Genomic DNA, 23,564 nt, shown 5'->3' with positions numbered 1-23,564 from the left:
ATCGTATGAATATGAAGTATCATTAATAGATATATTCATATTATATATATATATATATATATATATATATATATATATATTAATGTCATTTAAATTAGATTATATACTATATAAAAATATGTTAATTTTAAATTTGCATTGAAAAATTATTGAGATCTTAATATTTTAATTTTGAAATTTGTATTGGTAAATTTCACATTAAAAGTTTTGTGATTAAGAGTTAAAATTTGTGTTACAGCAAATATACAAATGTTAATAAAATCCTATGAGTAGGAAGTGTCAATAATACATATTTATATTAAAATATACAATATATATATATATATCAATTGTGAATATCACTAAAATTAATTATATACCATATAAAGTAAATAAAATGATTGTTTTGATTTATTTACCAAAAACATGATTGTACATAAACAAAAGGTATTGGTATTGTTTTATGTGTTACTTTTATGTATATAAATTATTATTTTTAATATGTGGTTTCTAATATGTTATTTGATCCTGACAATTCCAAAAATACACTTCTTCAAATTGAAGTATTTTTTTAGTATTGAAAAGACTATATATTATTGCATTCAGATTTAATATTTTAGTCTTGATTTTATTCATGAAAAAAACTTTTAATGAAATATCATGACAAAATTTCAATCACTTCCTTTTGAGTTTGTTCGAAGAATGAGAGGTTTGATCATTCATCTAATATTGTTTCTCCCTAATACCTTATCTAGCTATTATAATTATAAGAATGAGACGTTTGAACTATTTATTATAAGTTTTTTGGTTTATCATTTAATAAATTAAACAATTCTTAGTTTATACATAGTTTACATATACTAGCATGGTAAAATATTATATATATTTTTTATCAGTATACTCTTAAGTAACTAAACCTCAAAAGCTAGGTTAATAAAATAAGTAATTTTTTATTATCCTAAAATTATATGATTTTTAAAAGCGAACTTGTGGATATATATTATACATACATTTATATTTCGAGTCTGCACTTATATTTTATAACAACTTGATATATTAGATTTGAACATTAACCTGTGAATAGAGTTTGCCATTGATTTTCTTCAAAAATTTGTTTCTTAGATATGTATCTAAATTAGAACTAAATTTTACAAATGTCCATCTTTTTGATTTGACACTTATGTAATTCACCGAATTCATAAAAGAAGTTTAAAAAAAAAACTCATATCAGTGAAACATAAACGAGAACGAAAGCACAATTTTATAAAGGTAGAAAATGAAATCACTTATTGAGAGTTAATAGCAAGGAATTCGAGAGCAGAAAACCTAATATTCTTTCGTCATTTTATAATCGATGTTACCTATCTGGCTTTTGTGATTTGTGTAAGCCGTAAAACTTAATTTTCTTTTGTTCATATGAGGTCTTAAGAATAATTAAAATAAGATGTAATATGTTAACTTTTCGATGCTACATTTAAGAGACTAACATTTGTATTCGTCATTTTTACAATCGATAAAGATTGTAATGTTACAAAATATTAAAACTATTAAATGAATAAACATAATATAAAATACTTACTCCGCGCATCTGCGCGAATTATCATCTAGTCGATATTATTAATATAAGTAGCACCTGTCTCTCTAGCCTCACGCTTTCACCTCTCTCTAGTTTATCAAAGCTTCACGTCCGGTCCGCTCCGACGCCTGGCTGGCGCGTGAGCGTCTGTGTCCGCGTTGGAGTCCTCCCCTCTTCTCAGTCTCATTTTTTCCTTTGCTTCTCCGTCGGCCCTCTCCCACTTGTCTTCGGTTCTGGTTTTGCGTCTCCCTGTCATTTAGGTCTCCGCTCGCGAGGAAGGTCGATACCGGTGGTGGTTTTCTGCTGCTCTGGAGTCTAGACATGGTGGCTAGGAGTGGTGTTGCACAGTGGAGTCGCATTTTAGGGCTTTGGATTCAGATCAAGTTTCCCCTTTTTAGATCTGTCTCTCTTGGGTCTGTTGTTCGAGATAAGGGGAGCTGGAGCGTCCTTCCGACGGCTTTGTGGCGAGTTCGCAGGTTTCATGGAGGCATTGGGCTACATCGATTGGAATCACAACCTCTAGGGCATCGTAGCTGGTAATCTCCTTGTCAGTAAAGTCAAGTATGTTTTGTTGCTTTTTGCTTGGGTGTCGAGTCAAGGTGGAGGTATGCAGGCGGTGATGGTGCTTCCACCTTCTTCCTGGCTCGTGAGGTTCTTCAAGCTCCCCGGGTTTATGGTCATCTATGCCGTTTGAAGGGGGTTTGATGCTCCTGCTTACTTTGGTTACCCTTGTTTTTCTCTCTGTTTTGGAGTTCCGAGCTGCGGCGATGGCTTAAACTTGGAAGTTGTGGTCTCCCCAATTATCGTAGGCGTTCCTCTGTAACACCGGAGGGCGCTATCTCGCGTCTCAGTCAACCGTCCTTTGGTTCTCAAAGGTGGAAAGCGGAGCAGTGGTCTGGACTTTGTTCTGGTTCTTTGCGGTGCCTGCTTGGTTAAGTGCATATCCCAGTACTGATGATAGTTTGTTTGAACTCCTTTAGTAGTGCGCTTGGCTACTGTCTGTGCAGGTTATGAGAGGTCTCTTTGGCAGCGTATGGTGGCAGGCTCATGCCCAATTTTGGCGATAAGGTGAGAAGGTAGGTATAGCTCCTTATTCCTGCTCATTGTTCTCGTCTTGTGCTCAACGACAATGACGATTACAAGCTCTGATGATTTTACAGAGAGTCAGCTACAGTAGGAGACGTCATGAGAAGCTCGACATCTGAGAAAACGAGGTCAGACCCAACATTATGTTTAGCGTCACCGGTTGAGAACGACAATCAGTATTCGAGAGAAGATAGAGTTAATTTGTTGAATGCGCCGGATAGGTTGGTCGAAGTAAAAGATGTAATATCTAATTAAGAATGTTTTTGTTTGAATCGAGCTTGTATATCAATGTTGATTTCCATTCGAGTTTATTAATAAATATATATTATATAAAAAATGAAGAAAAACAGTTGTTCTGCCACATGACCAATACATTATTATTGTTTCATTTTCAATTTCCAATCTCAACAATCACAAATTAGTTGTTTGTCTGTGTGATGTCTTACAGCAACTCAAACCCACAAAATTATAGTTCTCCCACCACCGCGAACTCGCCGGAACTTAAACTATACCAAGCATTCATCTTCACTGTCCCAATCTGCTTCACATTCATCATCCTCTTCATCTTCTACATCATCTACCTCCGCTGCAGCAGAGCCGATTTGTCTTCCCTCGGAATGCGCACTACTTTCCTCGTCGAAAACTCCATCTCCACGGCTGTGTTAGGGTTGAGAAAAGAGCTGAGAGAGATCCTCCCCATTGTCGTCTGCTTCTCCGCTATGGATTCACTGTGAGTTTCCACATTTTTCTTTACCTTCTGTAAAAACTAATCATTCATTTTTTTCATGGATTCACGACCATGATTGAGATGTGATTGAAATGAAATTTAGGATACTGATAATGATAAAGATTCTATAGTGTTTGGTTCAAATCAAATTAAAATCAGTTTGTTACGAGATTGCAATGGCACAGCCGCTGTTTCCATCGCCAAACAGTTGTAGCAGTTTAGGTATAGTTTATGGACAATGTGTGTAACCTTGTTTGGAAGACGGAGATCTCCAAATTTCATACTCATTGATAAACACTTTGTGGATATAGTTTTGCTGGACAATGTGTATTATCTATTCTGTAATTTGGAAGAAAAAATCTCAAGATTCATACTCAAGCATGATAGTCTATAACCCATTTGTTATCCTAAGTTGTGTAGATCATTGGATTTTATCCATGTTACTGAGAACCAAGAAATAATCAGAGATTTTGGAATTTTTGAATTACAGATGTTCAGTGTGCCTTGGTGACTATCAAGCAGATGATAAGCTTCAACAGATCCTGTCAGGTGGACATACTTTTCACATGGACTGCATTGATCTTTGGCTCACTTCACATTCCACTTGCCCTCTTTGCCGTCTCACTCTTATCCCGACCCATTCCCATCAAGGCCAAGATGAAGATCCTCCTATTCCGAATCTTAGGACCCCTGATGGAGGAGTGTCTAGTCAACCTGAAACTCAGCCAGAAGACCACGGAAGTGTTGGCCAATGTGATCCGAATGAGGGTGATCGAGATGCAGAGAACTCTAAAGAAACGCGAGAAGATGAACAAAACAGTATTGGGACATCAATTGATTGTTGTAATTGTAGACTTGGTTAAAGATACAGCTTCCGTTTAGTACTTCATGTAACTGTAAAGTTTGTAACTTGTAACATTAGTGCATTAGAGCTTGATTCATATAAGCAAAGTGACCTCCCTTTCCAGAGAAAATTGACTTGTGATCATCCACTGTGTGTTGCTCGCGAGCTGAAACAGAGTATTCTTTTTAAAAGGGGTTGATATTTGCCATGCTGAATTGCCTTAAGTAATGCAATAAGAGAAACATAGTTAAATTTTGCTAAGAGAGAGAGACTTGAAATCAGATAAGCAATCTCCGATTTACTTTATTTGGTCTTGGAAGAAAGCAGAGCTTGGATTGCCATTGCTGATGAGGTTTTCAAGAGCTGTAGCTTTCTTGAGTTTCTCAGTTTCTGGAGAACTGATATTACTCAAATTACTTAAGGAATGATTTGTACTCTCTCAAATAAGAGGTCGAGTTATAGTACTTAGGGATCAAATTCACAAGGAGCTAAGGCACTCAAGATCTAAAATTTATGTGGTTAAGCTAGGCAAACATGTTTAATTTAAATAACAGAGGTGAACAAGTAATTGTTTGGTTGATTGATTGGGGTTTTAAGACAGATATGAAAGGCGTTAGACTTAGGATTTCTATTTAGACAATCATGATTATAGAGATATAGAGACTAAGTGTATATTGGATATTCTAGAACTCAAACTTAAAGAATAGTCGATCAACTTCTGTATTTTTAGCAACGTATGTTCCAAGTAAAGGACGATCTAGACTTCTCATGGCATTGAAAGGAAGTGGCGGCGTCAAGTGCATATTGTTCTTGCCATTGATGCATCTATTTGCTTAGCTCTACTTGGCGTTTGGTTGGCTATTTGTCAAGGCATTGAGTGTACACGTTCTTGATTTACAAGCCTCTTCTCCTCTTCTGCAAAACCGTCTTCCATATTCAAGTTCTACTTTCACTTTCATATGACATAGATCTACTCACTCACATTCCTTTTTCTCTTTTGCAATTCTGTTTACGGACTGTAGTTTGACATACTCTGCAGCATTGTTGATTTTATATTTTTATGTATGAGGGTCAAGCTTTCTACCTTTGTTTGTGTATGTATGATATGATGATTGTGTCTATAATATTTAAAACGATCCGTGGACGAAGTTTGGTACTGAGTGACTGAGACACCTTGTTCAGTCAATAGTATTCAATAGTGTCTTATAACAGAACTGTGTCTCTGTTCTTTGCGGTTTCCGATTCCTCATTTGCAATTCAGATAGTTTAACAGATGTAATTTAGTTAAATCATACAGAATACTAAATGCCTCTCAATCAAGATGATGAATATTAAGGGATACATATGATGAAGATACATTGTCATAAGAGAGGATTATATCATAAAATAGTGCAATCACACACATTTCATATTCCATCCACCGTGGATAGAAAATGAAGGTTTTGTTTTCTTACATAGAATCAGAACCACACGCTTACAAGATAAACAGCAAATACATTAAAGAGTCTGTAGAATTTGCTTTTTTTTTTTGTCTTGAAGAAACAGAGGAAAGAGTAAAAGAGAGATAAGGAGGTGATAAGTACCTCGCACCTGAATCCTAACCATGGTTGGTTGTGAACTGGTTTAGTTCATGTGTAAGAGAAGAACCTAAAGGGAACCAAAATATCTCCCCAAGAGGCAAAAGAAAAAAAAAATGCAAATGCAATGACCCCACATTCCATCAGTGGAGGTTGGTTGGTTGAAACTATGATGAGCAATCTAAATTTTTAAAAATGATCTTTATCAAAAAGTTAGTTTCAAGTGTGGCTATAACTCCAAAGCTAAGCCACCGAGAATATACATGACTGAGTTCACAAACAACATTACTTCCTTTCTCCTCAAAAGGAAGTTTACGTGTCTTTCTTTTCTGTCCTTGTTCTAGCTACATAGTCCTAGATCTAATCATCCTAATAAGACTACAACATTAAAATTGGATACTGCGTGAAGTAGTGTGCACACCTTTGAACACAAACTACTTCAAACACTTCCAGGTGGTGGCAATTCATTTCCCGGGAAATCCTTATTTCCTTTCTTATTGATCAGCCAATCCTAAGCTTTTCTACAAAAAATGCTTTGCCTTTCAGGGGCACTATGCAAGACATGGTAACTCTTACTTAAGTTTATACTTATTGTACAAGCTGTTCTGAACTAAACCTTTTTGTTCAGAAGGGCGTGATGCAATGCGAAAAGATGAGTAATGTGTATGACTATGGTCCAAGTTAAAACCCCTATGTGAGACTTAACTGGAACTTGCAAAGATGCCCACACTCCAAATTTATGGGCTCTTGCCTAAAGGGAAAAAGGCAACCATGGTTAGGCCACAGGTCTTGTGGAGATGATGAAACTAGTAAACCATGAGCCTTGGCGGTCAAGCCTGTGGAACTGCAAAGCACACTGCTGAGATCATCAGCACCTCTGGTTTTCAAAATTGTTTACAAACGAAATGAAGACAGATAAAAGATACACAAACCTGATGGAATGACTGGTGAAGGTGCAAGAGACACTGGAGAAGCATTGTGATGTGGGTAGTTTCCCCCAGTGGAGTAGTGAAACATGTGGTTGGGGTAGTGGAGAGGAGCATAACCAGTGACGGGTCCATTTCCTTCAGCAAACTGGAGATATGGGTAGTACGCTGCTGCTGCTGCTGCGATACCAGTCATTGGTCCGGTGCTATACATCGGATGCTGAGCAGTTGCTCCTCCATAAACATTGTAGTAGCTCTGTTTATAAACAGAAACCAAATAAGCTATATGAGATACGAGGGAGAGTAGAGAAAATACTCAATACTTATTATAGAATTAGATGGAGAAAAACAAAATATACATACCGTGGGGTAGTTGTAATCCATTGAGTACGAAGAGAACCTATGAAGTTTAAACAGAGGATTATAAGTCTGTTTAGAGAGATGAGGTAAGAGATTAAAGGTGGAGTACCCATAAGGATTAGTGTAAGGAAGTGTGTAGTGAGAGAATGGAATTGGGGAAGGAAGAGCAGCTGCAGTCCCAAAGTGTGTCTTGAAAGGGCTTGTGACCTTCACGCCTCTGCCTCCTCCTACGTGTCCTGCCAAACACACAACACCATGAGAACGTCCTTCTCTAACATTTGCTTTATGCAAAAACAAAAACATGACATTATTTAACAAAATTTATGCAAAGCATTATGTTTTTAGGGTATAAGGATTTAAGGAGACTGTTACTAGTAAAGGGCATGAAAATGGCTTTTCAACCAGCTGGTTCAATCAACTTAGGAATCAATATGAAGCATATACCCTCCAGACAATGAAGTAAGACATTTATCTTTGTCCTAGAAGTCTTAACATAACATCGAAAAAATATATAGCGAGGTGATTCACGACATACAGTTACAGCTTTTCTCTTTAGTAAAGACAAGATCCTATATACTCATAGTATTCTTGTTAGGGTTTTCCAAAGATCAATCAAAACATAAAGAAAGCTATAGATACCGTGAATTGGAGAAGAAGGTTTAGATCTCTGAACACCAAAAGCCGCGAGATTGCAATTTGCTCTCCTCCCGTCGATGACAGGAGCTGGATCTATGCATGCCTTCTGAGCTGCTTCTGGATCACAAAAAGTCACCTTAAAAAAAAAAAAAAAAAACAGAAACCATGAGCTTTAAAGCCAAGAATCTCCGAGTAAACAACAATACGAGAAGAAACACTTACAAAGCCGTAGCCTTTGGATCTGCCGCTGGACTTATCAGTGATCACGACAGCTTCAACAATGTCCCCAAACTGTTCGAAGTAGCTCCTGAGAGAGACTTTGTTGGTTTCCCATGCTAACCCTCCAACGAACACCTTTGTAAATGTCGTGTCTTCCATTACTTGTTGCGATATCTGAAACAAGAAAATTCAACGATGTTGGCGAAAGAAGGTTGCCGACTTTGGGAACAGAAGCAGAAACGGTTGTTGAGAGGAGAGAGAGAGAGAGAAAAGAACAGAGGAGGAGGAGGGAAGAGGATTCAAGGAAAAGTCAGGATAATAAAAGTGGAAAAAGGAAAGAGAGTTGGGGGACACACTCATTCAATTATTTATCTTCGCTTTTCACAAGTATCAATGACATTTTATTTGTACGCTCACTGTGCATGTACACTTTTTGTTTGGTCGGATACACTCTGTACATAGATTTGCGTTTGCACAAATATTATAATTCACATCCTTTATATATTAATTAAAAAATATTATAACATTGTATTCTAGCCACGTATCACCACGAAAATAAAATTTACAATTTTTTAAAAACTATGTTGGTCTATCTTAACTTATATATTACATTTTTATTAAACTAACTACAAAATTGATAAATAGTATACAAAAGAATATTCTCGCATTTTCCTTAAATAAAAGCTACATAATTTTTTAATATGATTAACATATATATGATTAACGTATATATGATAATCAATAATTATGAATAATAAATATTTGATAATAAATGTTTTATCTTAGGTTTTTTTGTTTAATCTTATATTATTAAAAGATATTAAAGAACCACATTAACCATATAATAAAAAAATAATTTTTTTGTTATGTTGGCCCTGTTCTTTTTAGTGACGCTGCGATCACTTCCGGCGATCAAAAATCAGTCATCGAACTAGGCAAGAACAAAAGTGCGGTAATAATCAAGTGACGCTGCAATCAACTTTTACAAAGATTTCCGGTGGCTATTCTGACGCTGTGTAAAGTAGCGTCACCTAAAAGGGTGAAGCGACTGCTTCTGGGCGTCAAAAGTACCGCCGCCGGTGGTAGTCTCCACATACTTGGGCAAGAAGTTAGTTATATTTTTGATCGCAAGTCGCTGACGCAGCGTCTCTGAAAAGAACAGGACCGTTATATTTTGAATTTTTAAAACGACTATGAATTACTAAAAACATTGAATGTCTCACACTGAAAATTTGTGATCAATGGTTTAATTTTTTTTGTAATAACAAAATACAAATGACCATAAATCGTATGAATATGAAATCTCATTTACTATACATTCATATTATATATTAATATAGTTTAAAATTAAACTATATAACAAAGAAAAATACTTAAATATGATAATTTCTAAATTTGTATTAATCAAGTATTAAGACCTTAATATTTTAATTTTGAAATTTGCATTCAAAAAAATCACACGTTAGAAAAAATTTGTTTTTATCATATGAGTATGAATTCTCAATAATAAATATTTATATTAAAATATACTATATATTTATGTCTATGTCATTGAAATTTAATTATATACCATATCCCCTAAATATTAATTGAGAATCATTTAAAAAATAGCAACCTTATATTTTGTAATATTTACAATTGAAGCTTGCTGATGTGTCGTTTAATTACATCTCAGTTTTGCTGAAGTGTCATCATTAGAATCGATTTAATAATTTGTTAGTCCAATTTCAGTTTTCTAGAGAACATTATATTAACCTAAACATACAAATAAGGAATCTATACTATTAAAGCAGGATCATATTGTCATAATTACCTTAGTCTGTCCTTTCCTTCACTAACATTGCATGTTTCATTAAGGTTAATTAAGTAATATTAATAACAAATCTATATTGGGTCATTATTTTTGGATCCAGCCCACATCAAATCTATCTTGGGCCATTTGGGCCTTATTAAAAAATCAGATTCAATTCTCACTTTTTTTTTTCCTTAGGGCCATTGAGTCCAAGTTCAAATAATTTTTTTCAACTATTCTTAATTATTATTTTTTTCTTTTCTTAATATAATTTAAGCATTCATAAAAATAATTGAATTTTTTTATTGAAAAATATAAATCTTTATTAAAAGTATATAATTTTTTTATTAAAATATTAACCCCATGATAAAATTAATTTATCAAAGTTATATCAACTTAATTCATTAAAAAAATAAAGTTTAATTTTTTAAACATAAATAGTCATTTAAAATGAAATACGATAAATAAAGATAAATTTTTTAAGTCTTTTATAAAATAAAACACAAATATATGAAAATGTGACATTTACTAAATATTTGTCAATTAAAAAAAAAACAAAATAAACCCGCGGTTTGAAAGCGCGGATCAAAATCTATTACTTTGTTATATGATAATCCATTATATATTATTAAACGTTAACAGTAACATATTTACAACGTTAAGCACTTACTCTTTTAATGTAACCTTTGACTCTGCTCATTCCATAAACTTCTGTCATCTTTTTCACCAAAAACTAAAATTTCTCACCAAAAACTTAAAAGAATCGTCTTTTTACTTCTTCGTTTACGGAACCAAGTCCGTTCACGATGGCTATGTAAGAGGTCTTTCCAAAATATAAATATAAGGTCTATATATCGGATAAGTCTTGTGAAACCTAAGTTCGAGCCTTCGAGGGGAATCGTACAAAATATAATAATCGGATGTGCCATCTTCTTCTACGATGATGGCTATGCAGGTGAGAGATCTTTCTTCTTTTGTTTATATAAAAGGTCTTTCTCTTGCTTTTGATTATGTTGCTATTGTTGGTTTGGTTTTCGCTGTGTCTCAGACAAGAAAACCTTACACCATCACTAATTGTTTGTTAAGTTTTAAGATTGTTATCAAGTAATCTTAAGTCTATCTAACCCATGGGTGCAGTTCTATGCGAGACGCACAATAAACGTAGCCATGGTGCAGTTTTGATGGTTACAAAAAGAAAAAAAAAGTTGGTATGTATAATGCCTCTATATCTAAGCGAGATGCATGCAATAAACATAACCACATAGGAGTTGTTTTTTTTTGTATGAACAAGGCATGTGTATCTCTAAGCAAGACATCATACAATTAAGATGAATGTATTTTGAAATATTCAGCGAATCAGCGTTATCTTTTTTTTTTTTTTTGACGTCGAAAGGCTATTCTATTACTCAAACTTGAGGTGGCCTGGGTAACCAAACCGGAATAGAACAACCAATAAAACATAACTCCCTATGGAAGTATCTAGCAGTCTTAGCCAAAAAATCAGCTGTCTGATTGTGTGCCTGTGGGACGTGAGTGATTTTAAAATCCGGAAAGCATATCTGTAGCGTTTCTATCCTCTCCAATTCCGTCGCAAAGCTTGGCCACGCCTGAGGGTCCTTCACCATTGCTATCAGTTCCTTACAATCTGTCCCGAAGCTCTGTCAGTTCGAATGTTGCAGCATATTCTCCATCGCCCATCGCAGTGCCTCTACTTCCGAGTGCAAGGCTGATTCACGCCGAGGGAAATTCCTTGTCCCCATAAGCTGTGCATTCCCAGACCCATCCATCCACGCCCATCCGCATCCACTAAAGTTAGCAGAAGATGTCCAAGATCCATCTAGCAAGCAAATATTTCCCAAGCTTATGACTTGGGGCTCCTCATTTGTATTAGCTTGTGCCACAGGTTGTACCACATCATTAGCATCAAACCAGGCTTGACATTCGCTCTCCGCATGTCGGACTAACTCCAAAGGATCTCGATCTATACCCCTGAAGAGTTTCTCATTCCTAGCATTCCAAATGTACCATATTATCCAGGGATAAGGGTTCCTATCACGATCAGGCTCAATAATGCTATTTTTTCTCCAAAAAAGATAGTCCATATTTGTGTAGATGCTTGATACTGGAAAGATGTTCGGGCTTGTCGGAGTCGAAGCTAAAGACCAAACTTGAAGAGCTGGTGGGCATTCAAAAATTGCATGTGTGACAGTCTCTTCTGCTTCTCCACATCTTGGGCAGTAGTTATCACATCTCATATTGCGTCTTACCAGGTTCCTTGTTACTGCCACATGACCAGTTAACCACTGCCATATAAGATGACATATCTTCGTAGGAGCCTTCAGTTTCCACGCAAACGCTTGGAGCTTGATAATACTTGGGTCCAAAACTTCCCTTTCCTCTGTTTTATTCAATAAATTCTGAGCCACCCAATATCCAGACTTGACCGTGTACTGACCATTCCTTGTGAAGTTCCAGCAGTAAGTGTCTCGACGATGAGTTGAGCTTATGGCCAAACTTCTAATGAATGGTATGTCATCAAGATGAACATAGTTCTCCAGTAAGCCCACATCCCAATCCTTCGATTCCTGATTAATAAGATCGCTTACTCGCATATTAGGGTGCATCACTGGTGCCATTGGGGCAGCTGGCCTTGCGGGATTCGTTGGAATCCATGGATCCTCCCAAACCTTAACCTCATATCCAGAGTGTATCTTCTGTCGAATGCCCAATAATAGCAGATTCCTTGCAGCAGAAATGCTTGTCCACACATAGGATGGGCCAGTAGCAGCGTTTACTCTTAGTGGAGAACACAGCCTATAATATCTCCCCCGTAGCACACGGGCCACCAGAGAATCAGGGAATTGTACTAGTCTCCATAGTTGTTTTGCCAACAATGCCAGATTAAACTCATGGATCATGCGAAAACCAATCCCTCCCTCTTCTCTGGGTAGGCAAACCTTGTCCCATTTTGCCCAGTGTATCCCTCTTTTTGGTGGATTCGAGCTCCACCAGAACTGAGCGATAGCACTAGCTAAGTTTTCGCATATCTCCAATGGGAGAAGGAAGGTCGACATGACGTATGTCGGAAGAGCGAGCAGAATGGATTTAATCAAGACTTCTTTTCCACCTTTCGAAAGCCATCTACATGTCCATCCATTCACTCTATGCATCAGCTTATCCTTCAGGAATGCAAAAAGTTTGCACTTAGAACCACTTATGTCTTCGGGAATGCCTAAATAAGTTCCCATTCCTCCTTCATTCTGTATCCCAAGCACATCTTTTATCTCTTGTCTAGCAATTACACTAATCCGCTTACCGAAGAGTAAGGACGATTTATCAAAGTTGATACATTGACCTGATGCATGACCATATTTCCTGACTACTTTCATTATTTCTTCACATTCACGGGGCTCCGCCTTACAGAAGAAAAGGCTATCATCAGCAAAGAGAAGGTGGGATACCGACGGACACGCGCGTGTGACACGCATCCCCGTTATCCTCCCTTGATTCTCTGCATGATTAAGAAGGCTAGTGAACGCTTCCGTGCATAGAATAAAAATGAAAGGAGACATATTAAAACAAGAGACATATTAAATTAATGATAAAAATATATGTATCATCAATATTGATCGGTTACAAAAATAAAAATTACTAATATTATGATTTAGTAAATTTGTATAGACGCTTACCGAATTGACCTACCATTAAAATCGGCACATTTATGTATTAATTGCGCAAATATTTGTTTATTCTTTTATCGTTCAAATAAAATCTTTTGCAACATATGCACTTAGACATGTTAAATAGGGCCAGCCCACAGTCTGAACTCACCCAACCCTAAATATTGCCGGGTTTGGATTTAATTTTATAAGCCCTAAAAAAATTGAGTTTTTCGGGCTAAGTTCATTTGGACTTTAGATATTCTGGGCCTAAGTCCAAAGTCCATTTGGCTAGGACCGATCCAAAAACCCAAAATTTTATATTTTAGTTTAAATTTTATCATTTTTTGAATCAAAACTATTATTAATGTTGACATATTATTCAATATTTTTGATCCAAACTCTAATAAAACAAATATAAAATTTGTTAATGCACCTTATTGTTTGATCATTACAAATGTCACATTTTAAATTTAGCAAATGTACGTCCTTCTTTTATAACATATTTGAACATACAAAGTCTGAAACGTTTAACTATGTTTATCATAAATTTTATTCTCTTATATATTTAGTTTTAGTTTATATTATTATTTAAATCTTATTGAATTCGATTAGTTTTTAGTTTTTTTTAAAGGATACGAAAATGTAAAAGTAACATATGAAAGAGTAAAACATTTTTTATAAAGAAGAAAAGTTTAAACTCACTTTATATTTTAAAACAAAAGGTTGAAACTGATTTTTTTATGAAAATTCACATGTATTAAAAAAATAGAAGTTACAATGACAAATTATTTTTCAAAAAACCCGAAAAGCCATATAGTCCAATAAGGACCGGGCCGGCCTTTGAATTCTAGGTCCAAAATATTTCCGAACTGGACCAGGCTCAAATATTTACTGGCTTAACGGGTTTAGGCCGGGCCGGACCAGCCCTAATTGACTCCCCTATATGCACCTATTACTTAACATTAATATTTATAGTGCATCCTTACTCCGCGCCAGGCGCGGATCTTTACCTAGTAAAATAAATAAAATGATCGTTTTGATTTATTTACCAAAAAATATCGTAAATAAAAAAGATGTATTGTTTTGATTTCTGTATTTACTCTAATTTAATTATACACATAATACATAAATAAATACAAATAAATAATAATAAAATATATTTTTATATATAATATTCATCCCGCGCAATTGCACGGGTCTTAAGCTAGTGATTTAGTATATCGAAAAATATGAATAGAGACAGAAAAATTTCACCAACAAAATGAAAGAGATAAAACTAAAAAAATTCTATTTTTTGTCATCAACATAAACAGACTCATAAACTCTGCAAACCAAATTGGTGGCTCCGCAGACAAATGACAGTTGTTTTCTTGTACTACGTGCTAGACTTTTCGTCCATGAATTTTGTGTTTATGGTATATGAATGACTGAGCTATTAAAACTGCCCTTCAGGGTTTTGATGTCCTCCAAGTAACTTGCAAGACTAGTCATTCTTCTATTTCTGAAACCATCTTCGCCAACTGAGAACAATATGCTGCAAATATAACATTAAACTGTCTTAAATTCCTTATACATTCAATTCTCCAAATAAGAGCCTCAATTTCCAAGTGAAGTGATGATTGACTAAATCTTGTGTTCCTCGCCCCCATTAAACCATCAAAACCTGGCAATCTGCTATACCACTCTTGTCCTCGGAAAATTTCATGAGCTTTTCATGATCCTTCTATAAAACACCACCTACTAGGGATGGTCAGTTATCTTGCTTCATCTGCCGATCTAATTTGTTCAGCTTCATGTGTGCCTGAGACTTGTGCCTCAACTCAAAGTAATGATTCTGTTTCAGCCAATTTGAGAGTATCTCTAAGATCAACATCCAAATTGCTAAAAAACTTTGCTATTCCTTCATTTCCATATATACCATAAAATCCATCCATAATTCTCCAAAATAAATAATCCATGTTTGTGAAGAGAGCTTTAGTGGGGGAAATATCAAAATAAATAATCCATAACTGAACCACCAGTTGACATTCAAAAAACACATGATTTATAGATTTTTCAGGTGCTCCACAATGTACGCAACTTGTATCACCTTGATACCAGTTGCCATAAGAAATGTTTAATTTTAGGTGAACATTGTACTTTCTAGCAAAAGACCTTTAGAGATAAGACCGAAGGACCATACTCTGTAAGGGTTCTTTCTCTGTCTGGGTACACTTGTTCCACTTGATATCCAGATTTACCTATATATTTCCTATTATTACTAAAGTGTCATCTGTTCCAATCTGCCATATGAGATCGACTTAACGGAATGCTTTCAGTTATCTTGCATCACGGGAATTGACCAGAGCCTGAATTGCATGTAAGTTTCTTGAAAAGTGTGGGAAGACAAGCCTTCAACCATTGAATAAAACCTTAGATATGATCATGTAGCCTATATTACACAAACTTATAGGCCTGAGCTCTGTCATCCTTGTGGGCCTCTCTGTTTTAAGAATCAACAAATATTTGTAATGTTTAACCATGTATCCAGTTTCCTTGTGGTCAATAAATTATTCACCATATCCAAAATGTCTTTTTGTTTTTATTTATTTGCCAAGAGTGTTGGAAAAAGAGAGCTGTCATTCCATCCGGACCAGGTGCATTCTCTGGACGAATCGTAAACAGCGCTCGTCTCATCGTACCTCAACCTCTGTGGCAAACCTTATTAGCCTCTGATCCATCTGTGGAGTGATTTTTGGCGTAATCTCATTCAAAAAGCTGTTGAATTCTAAGGGAACAGTGGTACTAAACATGCCATCAAAGTAATCTACTGCAATCTTTTCTACCTCTTTGTTCTCTATTATCCAGTTTTCATCCTCTTCATAGAGACTCACAATCCTATTTCGAGCTCAAAGTTTTTTCGTTAGAGCATAATAAAATTTAGTGTTAAGATCCCCTAATTTATACCACATATTCCGACTCTTTTGTCGCTAGAACTCCTCCTCATTCTTATATGCCCTCATGTAACTTCATGGATACTTCCAGTATATCTTCCTGAGTTCTGCTATTATATGTTTGTACTTCTTCCAGAGCTTATTGAAGCTCACTGACTTTCTCTTTAGCATATGATGGATTATTCTTGAGTTATTTACACCTAGAGACACTTTCTCACTTTCCAATTACACTATAGGACACTTAGTGCTTTAGACACATTTTTCATGTCAAAAAGACTCTTATGACCCTAGACTTTATTCTTTCTCTTATTGCCTTTATGTTTTTAATATAAAAGATGTTTTCTTCTCATCACATGAATCTCTCTCCTCTTTTTATTCCACTTTATGTTTTCATTTACTTTTATCTCAAAATCTAAAATGTATTAAATAAAATTAATTTTCATAATAAATTATACATAAAATTCTTTATATTTTAAGATCCATTTTCATATATATATATATATATATATATATATATATATATATATATTAACGTGTAAACAAAATTAAGTGTGGACGTGGACACCAAAACGTGGATAGTAGAGTTATATACTAGTTGTGGACATGGACATCTTAACACGAAAGTCGTTGTCTGATACCTTTAAGAGCTTATTTTTCACATAGTCTGTGGCAAGGAAAAACCCACATAACCACGTTTCCACCGTTACTCCCACCATCATGGGCACTGCTGAGGCCACCACCACGATCAAGTGGTTCCAAGTCGCTAAAAATCTCATTTTTGGATGCTGAAGATTTACCATGTGACCACATCCGGATGGATAAGACAGCTAGCTAGCTCTCGATCTCTGATAAGACAGCTCTGATCGAGCTCCAATGGATAAGACATCTCTGATCGAGATATCTTATCGAAGATCGAGAGCTAGTTGTGTTGTATTGGATGTGGTCACGATGAAGTCTCCAGCAGATCGATGTACATCGGATCGAAAGATGAGACCTTTAACGAGTTAGAACCAAAACTGGTGATGGTATCAGCGGTGCCGGTGACGGTCGGAGTAACGGTGGAAACATGGTTATTTGGGTTTCTTCTTACCGAAGACTATAGCGAAGAACAAGCTCTTAAAGGTATAAGCAAATGACCTATGTGTTAAGGTGTCCATGTCCACAACTAGTGTATAACTTTACTATCCACGCTTTGGAATCTACGTCCACAATTAATTTTCTTTACAAGTTAACATACATATATGAAAATGGATCTTAAAAGATAGAAAATTTTATATATAATTTATTATGACAATTATTTTTATTTAATATATTTTAGATTTTGAGATAAAAGCAGATGAAATCATGAATTACAATAAGAAAAATAATCAAAAAACTAATCTTTTCCTTTTCTTAAGGGTATAGTTGTCCAAAAATCCAATAAACCCCACAAAAAAGTGTGTCACAAGTGAAAAGTGTCTATGAGTGTAAGAGAAACTCAAAATGTGTCAGAAAGAGTAATCAACTCATTATTCTTTCGCCAAAGAGAAATTTAATGGAGATAGTTAATACATTTTTGATTCAAAATCAACCTTGTTCCCCTCTGTTGAATGACCCAACCTATCCCAATGGATTCCAACAAACCATCATATCCTATCCATTTTTTATCAAACCGAAATCGTCCCCACTGTCTAGGTACCTTATCCTCAAAATAAGCAACTACTGGCCGATGATCATAGCCTATCATCCCTAAATATTATCTATAAGAACATGTAAAAAGCACGTGTCAGTCCTCATTCGGTAAAGCTCGGTCCAAACGACACCAAATCATTTTTTTCCTCTTCTTCTTCTTCCTTGCCAAGACATTTTATTACCTCTAGACGGGAATTCCAAAAGTCCATTATTCCGAATCATATTATTGAAGGGTAGGAAAGATCATGCATGTCTCAAAGGGCCACCTTCTTTTTCATGATTTCCAGTGATTTCATTCCAATCCCTAATAATATACCACGGATCTGATCTTGCCAAACCATATCTCGTTAAACGTTTCCATACATGTTCTCTTAACTTTTGAACCTGATCTTCATAATATCCGGATCTGTGATAATCTCGGTGACATTGATGATTTTAATATTAAATCAAACTCAATAGGAAATAAAAAATGCATCATATTATTTAAAAGGAGAATTTGTGATAAAAGATCTCAGATAGAAAAGATATTTTCTAGGCTTATAAATTAAATTAGAACTTGATCTGCGCTCATGCGCGGGTGCTTAATTTTACTTGTGTTCAACGTTAACTCATAAACCATTGGTTTTATAAAAAAATCTCATGTATATTTTTATGTTTTTTAATTGACATATGTTTTCAACCCGGAAATATTCCATTTTTTCGATCTTTGTATTTATCTTCGAAAATTTCACATTTATCCTCCGAACTTGACATTTATCTTCTCCTGTGTAACCAAAGATAAACCGTTATAACGACTGGCAGAGGCGTGCTTCATGTGTTACCAAAAAGGCTTTTGCCTCAGACCACCAAAATATATAGACATTTTAGGGCCCCAAATTTTCAATAATCTTGTGTAGCATAGTGGTCTTATTAAACACATTATCTTGTCAACTGAAGTTCGAACTCCACAGTTGCTCTTCTTTTCTTTTATCAGAAAAAATATTTTGTTTTATTTTTAATTTTTCGAAATCAGAAAGAAAGATTCCTTCTGTGATATTAAAATTCCTAAATAGAAAAAGAAAATAAATCTCAACTACTTTATACATGATCTATATATATATATATATATATATATTAAGTTGTCCTACATGATCTATATGTATTTAGTTTCTTTTTATTTAATCATTACCATCTCTTCTTGTATTCAGATATATGTTTCTTCCTGTATATACCTCGTCATTAATTTATTTTTTTCTAGTGCTTTTAGTTTTTTGTCTTTATTAAGTTAACATCTCATACTAATTTATACTATCGTAGAGTTATTTATTTATTATAGAACTAATTATAAATCATAAGACTCACTAGTTCTTTTAAGTGATTAATTTTTCTTAATCTTTACTAATTTAAATCATACTACTGTTAGTTTTTCTTTAACTATACATTATATTTTTATCAAAAAAATTTTTTGACTAAAAGGCCCCATTTTTACTTTTGCCTCAAGCCCCGGTAGACCTTCGCACGGCACTGACGACTGGGCTTGATTTCGTATAAAATCGTAAGTGGGCTCTTTGCCACGTTCTAGGCCCTTTCGGGCAATTTTCCGACTTAGGCGTTTTTACGATATTATAAAAAGAGCGCTTTTGAAACAACGTCGATTCCGAAGAACATTCAAATCACTCGTACAGCGTAGGCAATTCTAGGTGTTCCGCTAACCGTTGCTGTTTTATACGATCAATCCAAATGTTATTCGAGAAAACGAGTTCTTGCGGTTTTTAAATCGTAAAGTTTCGACGATGACTCAGATCGAGATGAAAAAAGAGCAGGTTCGATCTAATCTCGAAGGGGAGAGCTATGAGGACGAGACGAAGGCAGGCTGATCGATCCAACTCACCGAACGTGCGAGTTGGACTGCACGTTCGGTCCAACTCGCTCGTTCGGCGAGTTGGACGGCTTGCTCGATCTAACTCGCCCGTTCGGCGAATTGGATGGCGTGGTCGGTAATCCTGGTGCATCCGGTGGATGTTTCGCTGTCCGGGATTTGTTGTCTGAGGCCTTGTGTAATCATTCTCGAAGACTTATCATGTGAATCCTTTTCGGAATTGTTACGAACTTCGATTTAGGTTCTCAGACTTCTCTTTTCTTCTGAATTTTACTTCTTCTTTTCAAAGAGGACATATCTTCGGAAGTTTCTGATGTTGGTTTCATCGCGACCAATTTTGACCCAACAGTAAATGCAATGGCTTAATATGTAAATAAAACGATTTATTTTTTTTACTATTATCCATGTTTCCAAACAGTACCAAAAGTTATTTCAGTTTTAATAATATAGATATTCTCAAAATGGTATACTTGTATATTAGTCTACATATACCAAAAGAGTATTAGAGCGTTTTAACATATATAAAGCAACTCCTCTAAACACCCAATAGTTGTTAGATCACTTAATATTAAAAATGATCCATTCTATCATTTGAGAAAAATGAAGAGATACTTGGTCGAAAAGGTGAGCTTTTATGTATCTTTCAAATTTTACTAGAACTGATATGTCATGTGTTATTCATCTGTTGGCAAGATTCAGCTCATCCCATACACGTAGATATTGCAGTAGAATTAAACATGTCTTTGATATTTTCAAAGACTATTGATTTAAAATTATTTTATTTTAAAAATACAAAATGTCAAATGGTTGGTTTTGATGATGCATGATATTTATCATGTTTCCATAAAGCTTTGTCACAAACATGATATATTTTTCACAATCAAAGGCACAATCATATATTTGCCTTCTATAAAGCAGAAACTCATGGCTACTTATGTTGAGATGATTGCACTCCACAAAAAAAATATAGAATGTGTATGGGTGAGGTCAATAAGCCGGAACATTTTATCAAACAGTGGGAGTAGCGTAAATATGAATCCAAATATCTTGTACGAAGATAATGCGGCATGCATTACTCAAACGAATGAAGGGTATATTGCTAATGTTGTACTGCAAATGGGCAATCATTCCGCCATTTGGTAAACATTCAAACTTAGATGTGTATCTCACTCTTAAACTCATAGCTCTACGAACTATAGTTAACGAGGATCACATTCAACCGCACTAAATTGCTAAGTGATAGCAACTGGCTGCTAACAATAACTAAAATAAATTTCAGTAATAGTATTTTTTTTTATAATTTTAGTTCATTTAAATTATCTATATAATTAAATTTTATGAAAATATGATATTCGATGATTTGTTTAATTTTTTTCCTTTTAAATCATTTGATCAAAAACATATTCATAATAAAACATATTTATCTTTTTAATGAATGTCTAAACTATTTTAATTTTTCAATTTCATTTTGTGAATTTATGTAATATATATATATATATAATATAATTTTGTAAAATTTTCTAGATATTTTATTTTATTTATGTTTTGGGGATAAATATTAAGAAAATAAAATTGATATTCGTTTGTATATAAAAATCTCTATGTTTACCTTTTTTAAAAAAAATATTTTATTTATTTATGTGTTTAAAATAGAAAAGATAAATTAAAAAATTAATTTAAATTTATTTGGAAAAAATAAAAACAATTGTCATTAATGACAGTCAATATAATATTTTTAATTTATTAAATGTAATTAAATAATTAACCGTCGTGAGAATTAACGTGAGTGCAACACATACGAAAGTAATTTCTCAAATAATGGTATAGATATACTTTCAATCCCCTTTTTATTTATTTGAGGAACATTTTTATTTATTAACCTTATGCTCATTTGTGATTTACACAATTGCATTGTTTATGTGTCATCATGAGAAGCCTCCTCACACTTTCTTTTAAAAAAAAAAGCCTTCACCTTGACTAGATCAATTACATGTAATGTTATTGCATTTTAAAACTAGATAGTGATTATACTATATATTTTTCACATTAAACATTTCATGTCTAGGAGTTTTTACTTCTTATATATATGCGTTTGCAGTTTTTTTCCTTTATATGCATATTTATATATAAAGAGCATTATAACAGATTTGTTAATATCCTAGACGTAGCTACATTTCTCGGATGTACACGAAGATAATGTTATCAAAACCTCAACTTATTCTCACCTTCTCATATGTGTATCTCTGAACATAAAAGTAATCATAACATCTTTGTATTAATCTTTGTAGAAAGACACATTGTTTTTGTTAGTTGGATTTTTTGTTCAGGACAATGTTGTATAAACATATATCATTTGTCTAAATATATATATATATATAATAAACATATATATAATCTTATTATATATGACAAAACTTATAGATTCAAGTAAATAAATAGGGAATCAACCATAGAATTTAAATAAATAGGGGATTTGATGGTTTCTTTTAATATCAAATCCAATAATATTGGTTTTCTATATTTACTTGATTCCTTTTACTAATTTAACGTTTGACCGTGATTTATGCAATAGAAAAAATATAGAAAACTGATATACGCAATTGACATAATGCAATCTGGTTTCAGTTAATATAGAAAAATTACTACTAAGTTATACACATCTTTCATGACCAATTAAAAATTATGCATGAAATTGTAGGAATAATTTTTCCATTAATCTTGTGATTGACTCAATTATTGTGGCCTAAACCCTATCAATTATGACTATATATATCATACCATATTTTCATCTACCGTATATTTCTATTGCCTATGTTTTATCTTATATCCATAATTTATATTATGAAAGCAAGAATTATATTGCTTATGTTTTGTTTTTATCTTAAATTCATAACTAATTTTATATAAGTTTTTGTTTACTTTTATAGATGTACTTCCACAAAGCTTACCTTATATAAACATACACAATTTTGTTCAATCTTCTACATTTTTAATATCTATAGATTAAAAGTTCTCTTTTAATCTAGAGAAAATGACTAGACTAATACAAAAAAGTGAGGTAATGACTAGACTAATACAAATCTTTTGAAAATGACTAGAGTGTTTTTAGAACCCTAGTAAATTACTGTTTAAGCCCTTTATTATTTTTTTTAGTTGTGATTAATTTTAATTTGAAAATCCACATCAGAAGTAATGATACCACGTCACTTAACACGAAGGAAAATCAAACGACGATCATTAACTTCTCCGAGACTGTTCTCCCACTAAACCCTAACTGTTTTCGAAATCGTGTTCACTACAACTCTTCTCGGCAAAGCGGCTTCTCTGAAATAATCTCCGTAATCTTCTTCTCTAGTCTCCGTTTCTCTGAAATCGTGTGTCCGTAAGCTTCTTCTTCAGATTGGTTGTCTCCTCAAATCTCCGTAATCGTATTCTCTGGTATATTTCGAGGCTTTGCTCTGAGTTTTTCGAGTATTTGAGTGAGTATAATTAATGCTGTGAGTTAGATATATGTTTTGTCTGAGTTTGAGTTAGTATTCGTTACGGCTGATTTAGGATCCTTAACGACTGATTTATAGAAGGTAATTGTGACTGATTTAGTATTCTTTGAGACTGATTTATTTATGTAATGATGGCTGAGTTATGTTTTGTGGCTTGTTTATTTTATGTCTTTCTTCTGATTTATCATTGATATGTTATATATGTCTTTTTTGATCAG

At 34.1% G+C, this 23,564-nt stretch overlaps 2 protein-coding genes across 6 annotated transcripts; one reads left to right on the top strand and one right to left on the bottom strand.

Moving 5' to 3' along the window:
• Window positions 1-3,078: 3,078 nt before the first annotated feature.
• On the top strand, window positions 3,079-4,648 carry LOC106375141 (RING-H2 finger protein ATL58-like). Its single transcript, XM_013815027.2, has 2 exons — window positions 3,079-3,371; window positions 3,859-4,648. Exons 1-2 carry the CDS (start codon window positions 3,079-3,081, stop codon window positions 4,229-4,231), a joined length of 666 nt encoding a protein of 221 aa, XP_013670481.1. The 3' UTR covers window positions 4,232-4,648.
• An 870-nt stretch (window positions 4,649-5,518) lies between these two features.
• LOC106376944 (RNA-binding protein 38-like) lies at window positions 5,519-8,287 on the bottom strand. 5 transcript variants are annotated; one of them, XM_013817085.3, is made up of 6 exons: window positions 7,934-8,287; window positions 7,715-7,847; window positions 7,185-7,311; window positions 7,079-7,115; window positions 6,722-6,971; window positions 5,519-6,645 (listed from the first exon to the last, which is right to left on the bottom strand). In XM_013817085.3, exons 1-6 carry the CDS (start codon window positions 8,087-8,089, stop codon window positions 6,620-6,622), a joined length of 729 nt encoding a protein of 242 aa, XP_013672539.2. In that variant the 5' UTR covers window positions 8,090-8,287; the 3' UTR covers window positions 5,519-6,619. The 5 variants fall into 5 exon arrangements, with proteins under 5 accessions (XP_013672539.2, XP_013672540.2, XP_048635514.1 ...); XM_013817086.3 differs by having other exon boundaries at window positions 5,519-6,633; window positions 7,934-8,279; XM_048779557.1 differs by having other exon boundaries at window positions 5,519-6,633; window positions 7,185-7,356; window positions 7,934-8,268.
• Between the last annotated feature and the right edge of the window lie 15,277 nt (window positions 8,288-23,564).

This window comes from Brassica napus, chromosome A5 (genome assembly GCF_020379485.1).
Source record: "Brassica napus cultivar Da-Ae chromosome A5, Da-Ae, whole genome shotgun sequence".
Taxonomy (NCBI): Eukaryota; Viridiplantae; Streptophyta; class Magnoliopsida; order Brassicales; family Brassicaceae; genus Brassica; species Brassica napus.
The sequence above is the reverse complement of the archived record's forward strand: the minus strand, read 5'-3'. Positions and strand labels throughout refer to the sequence as shown.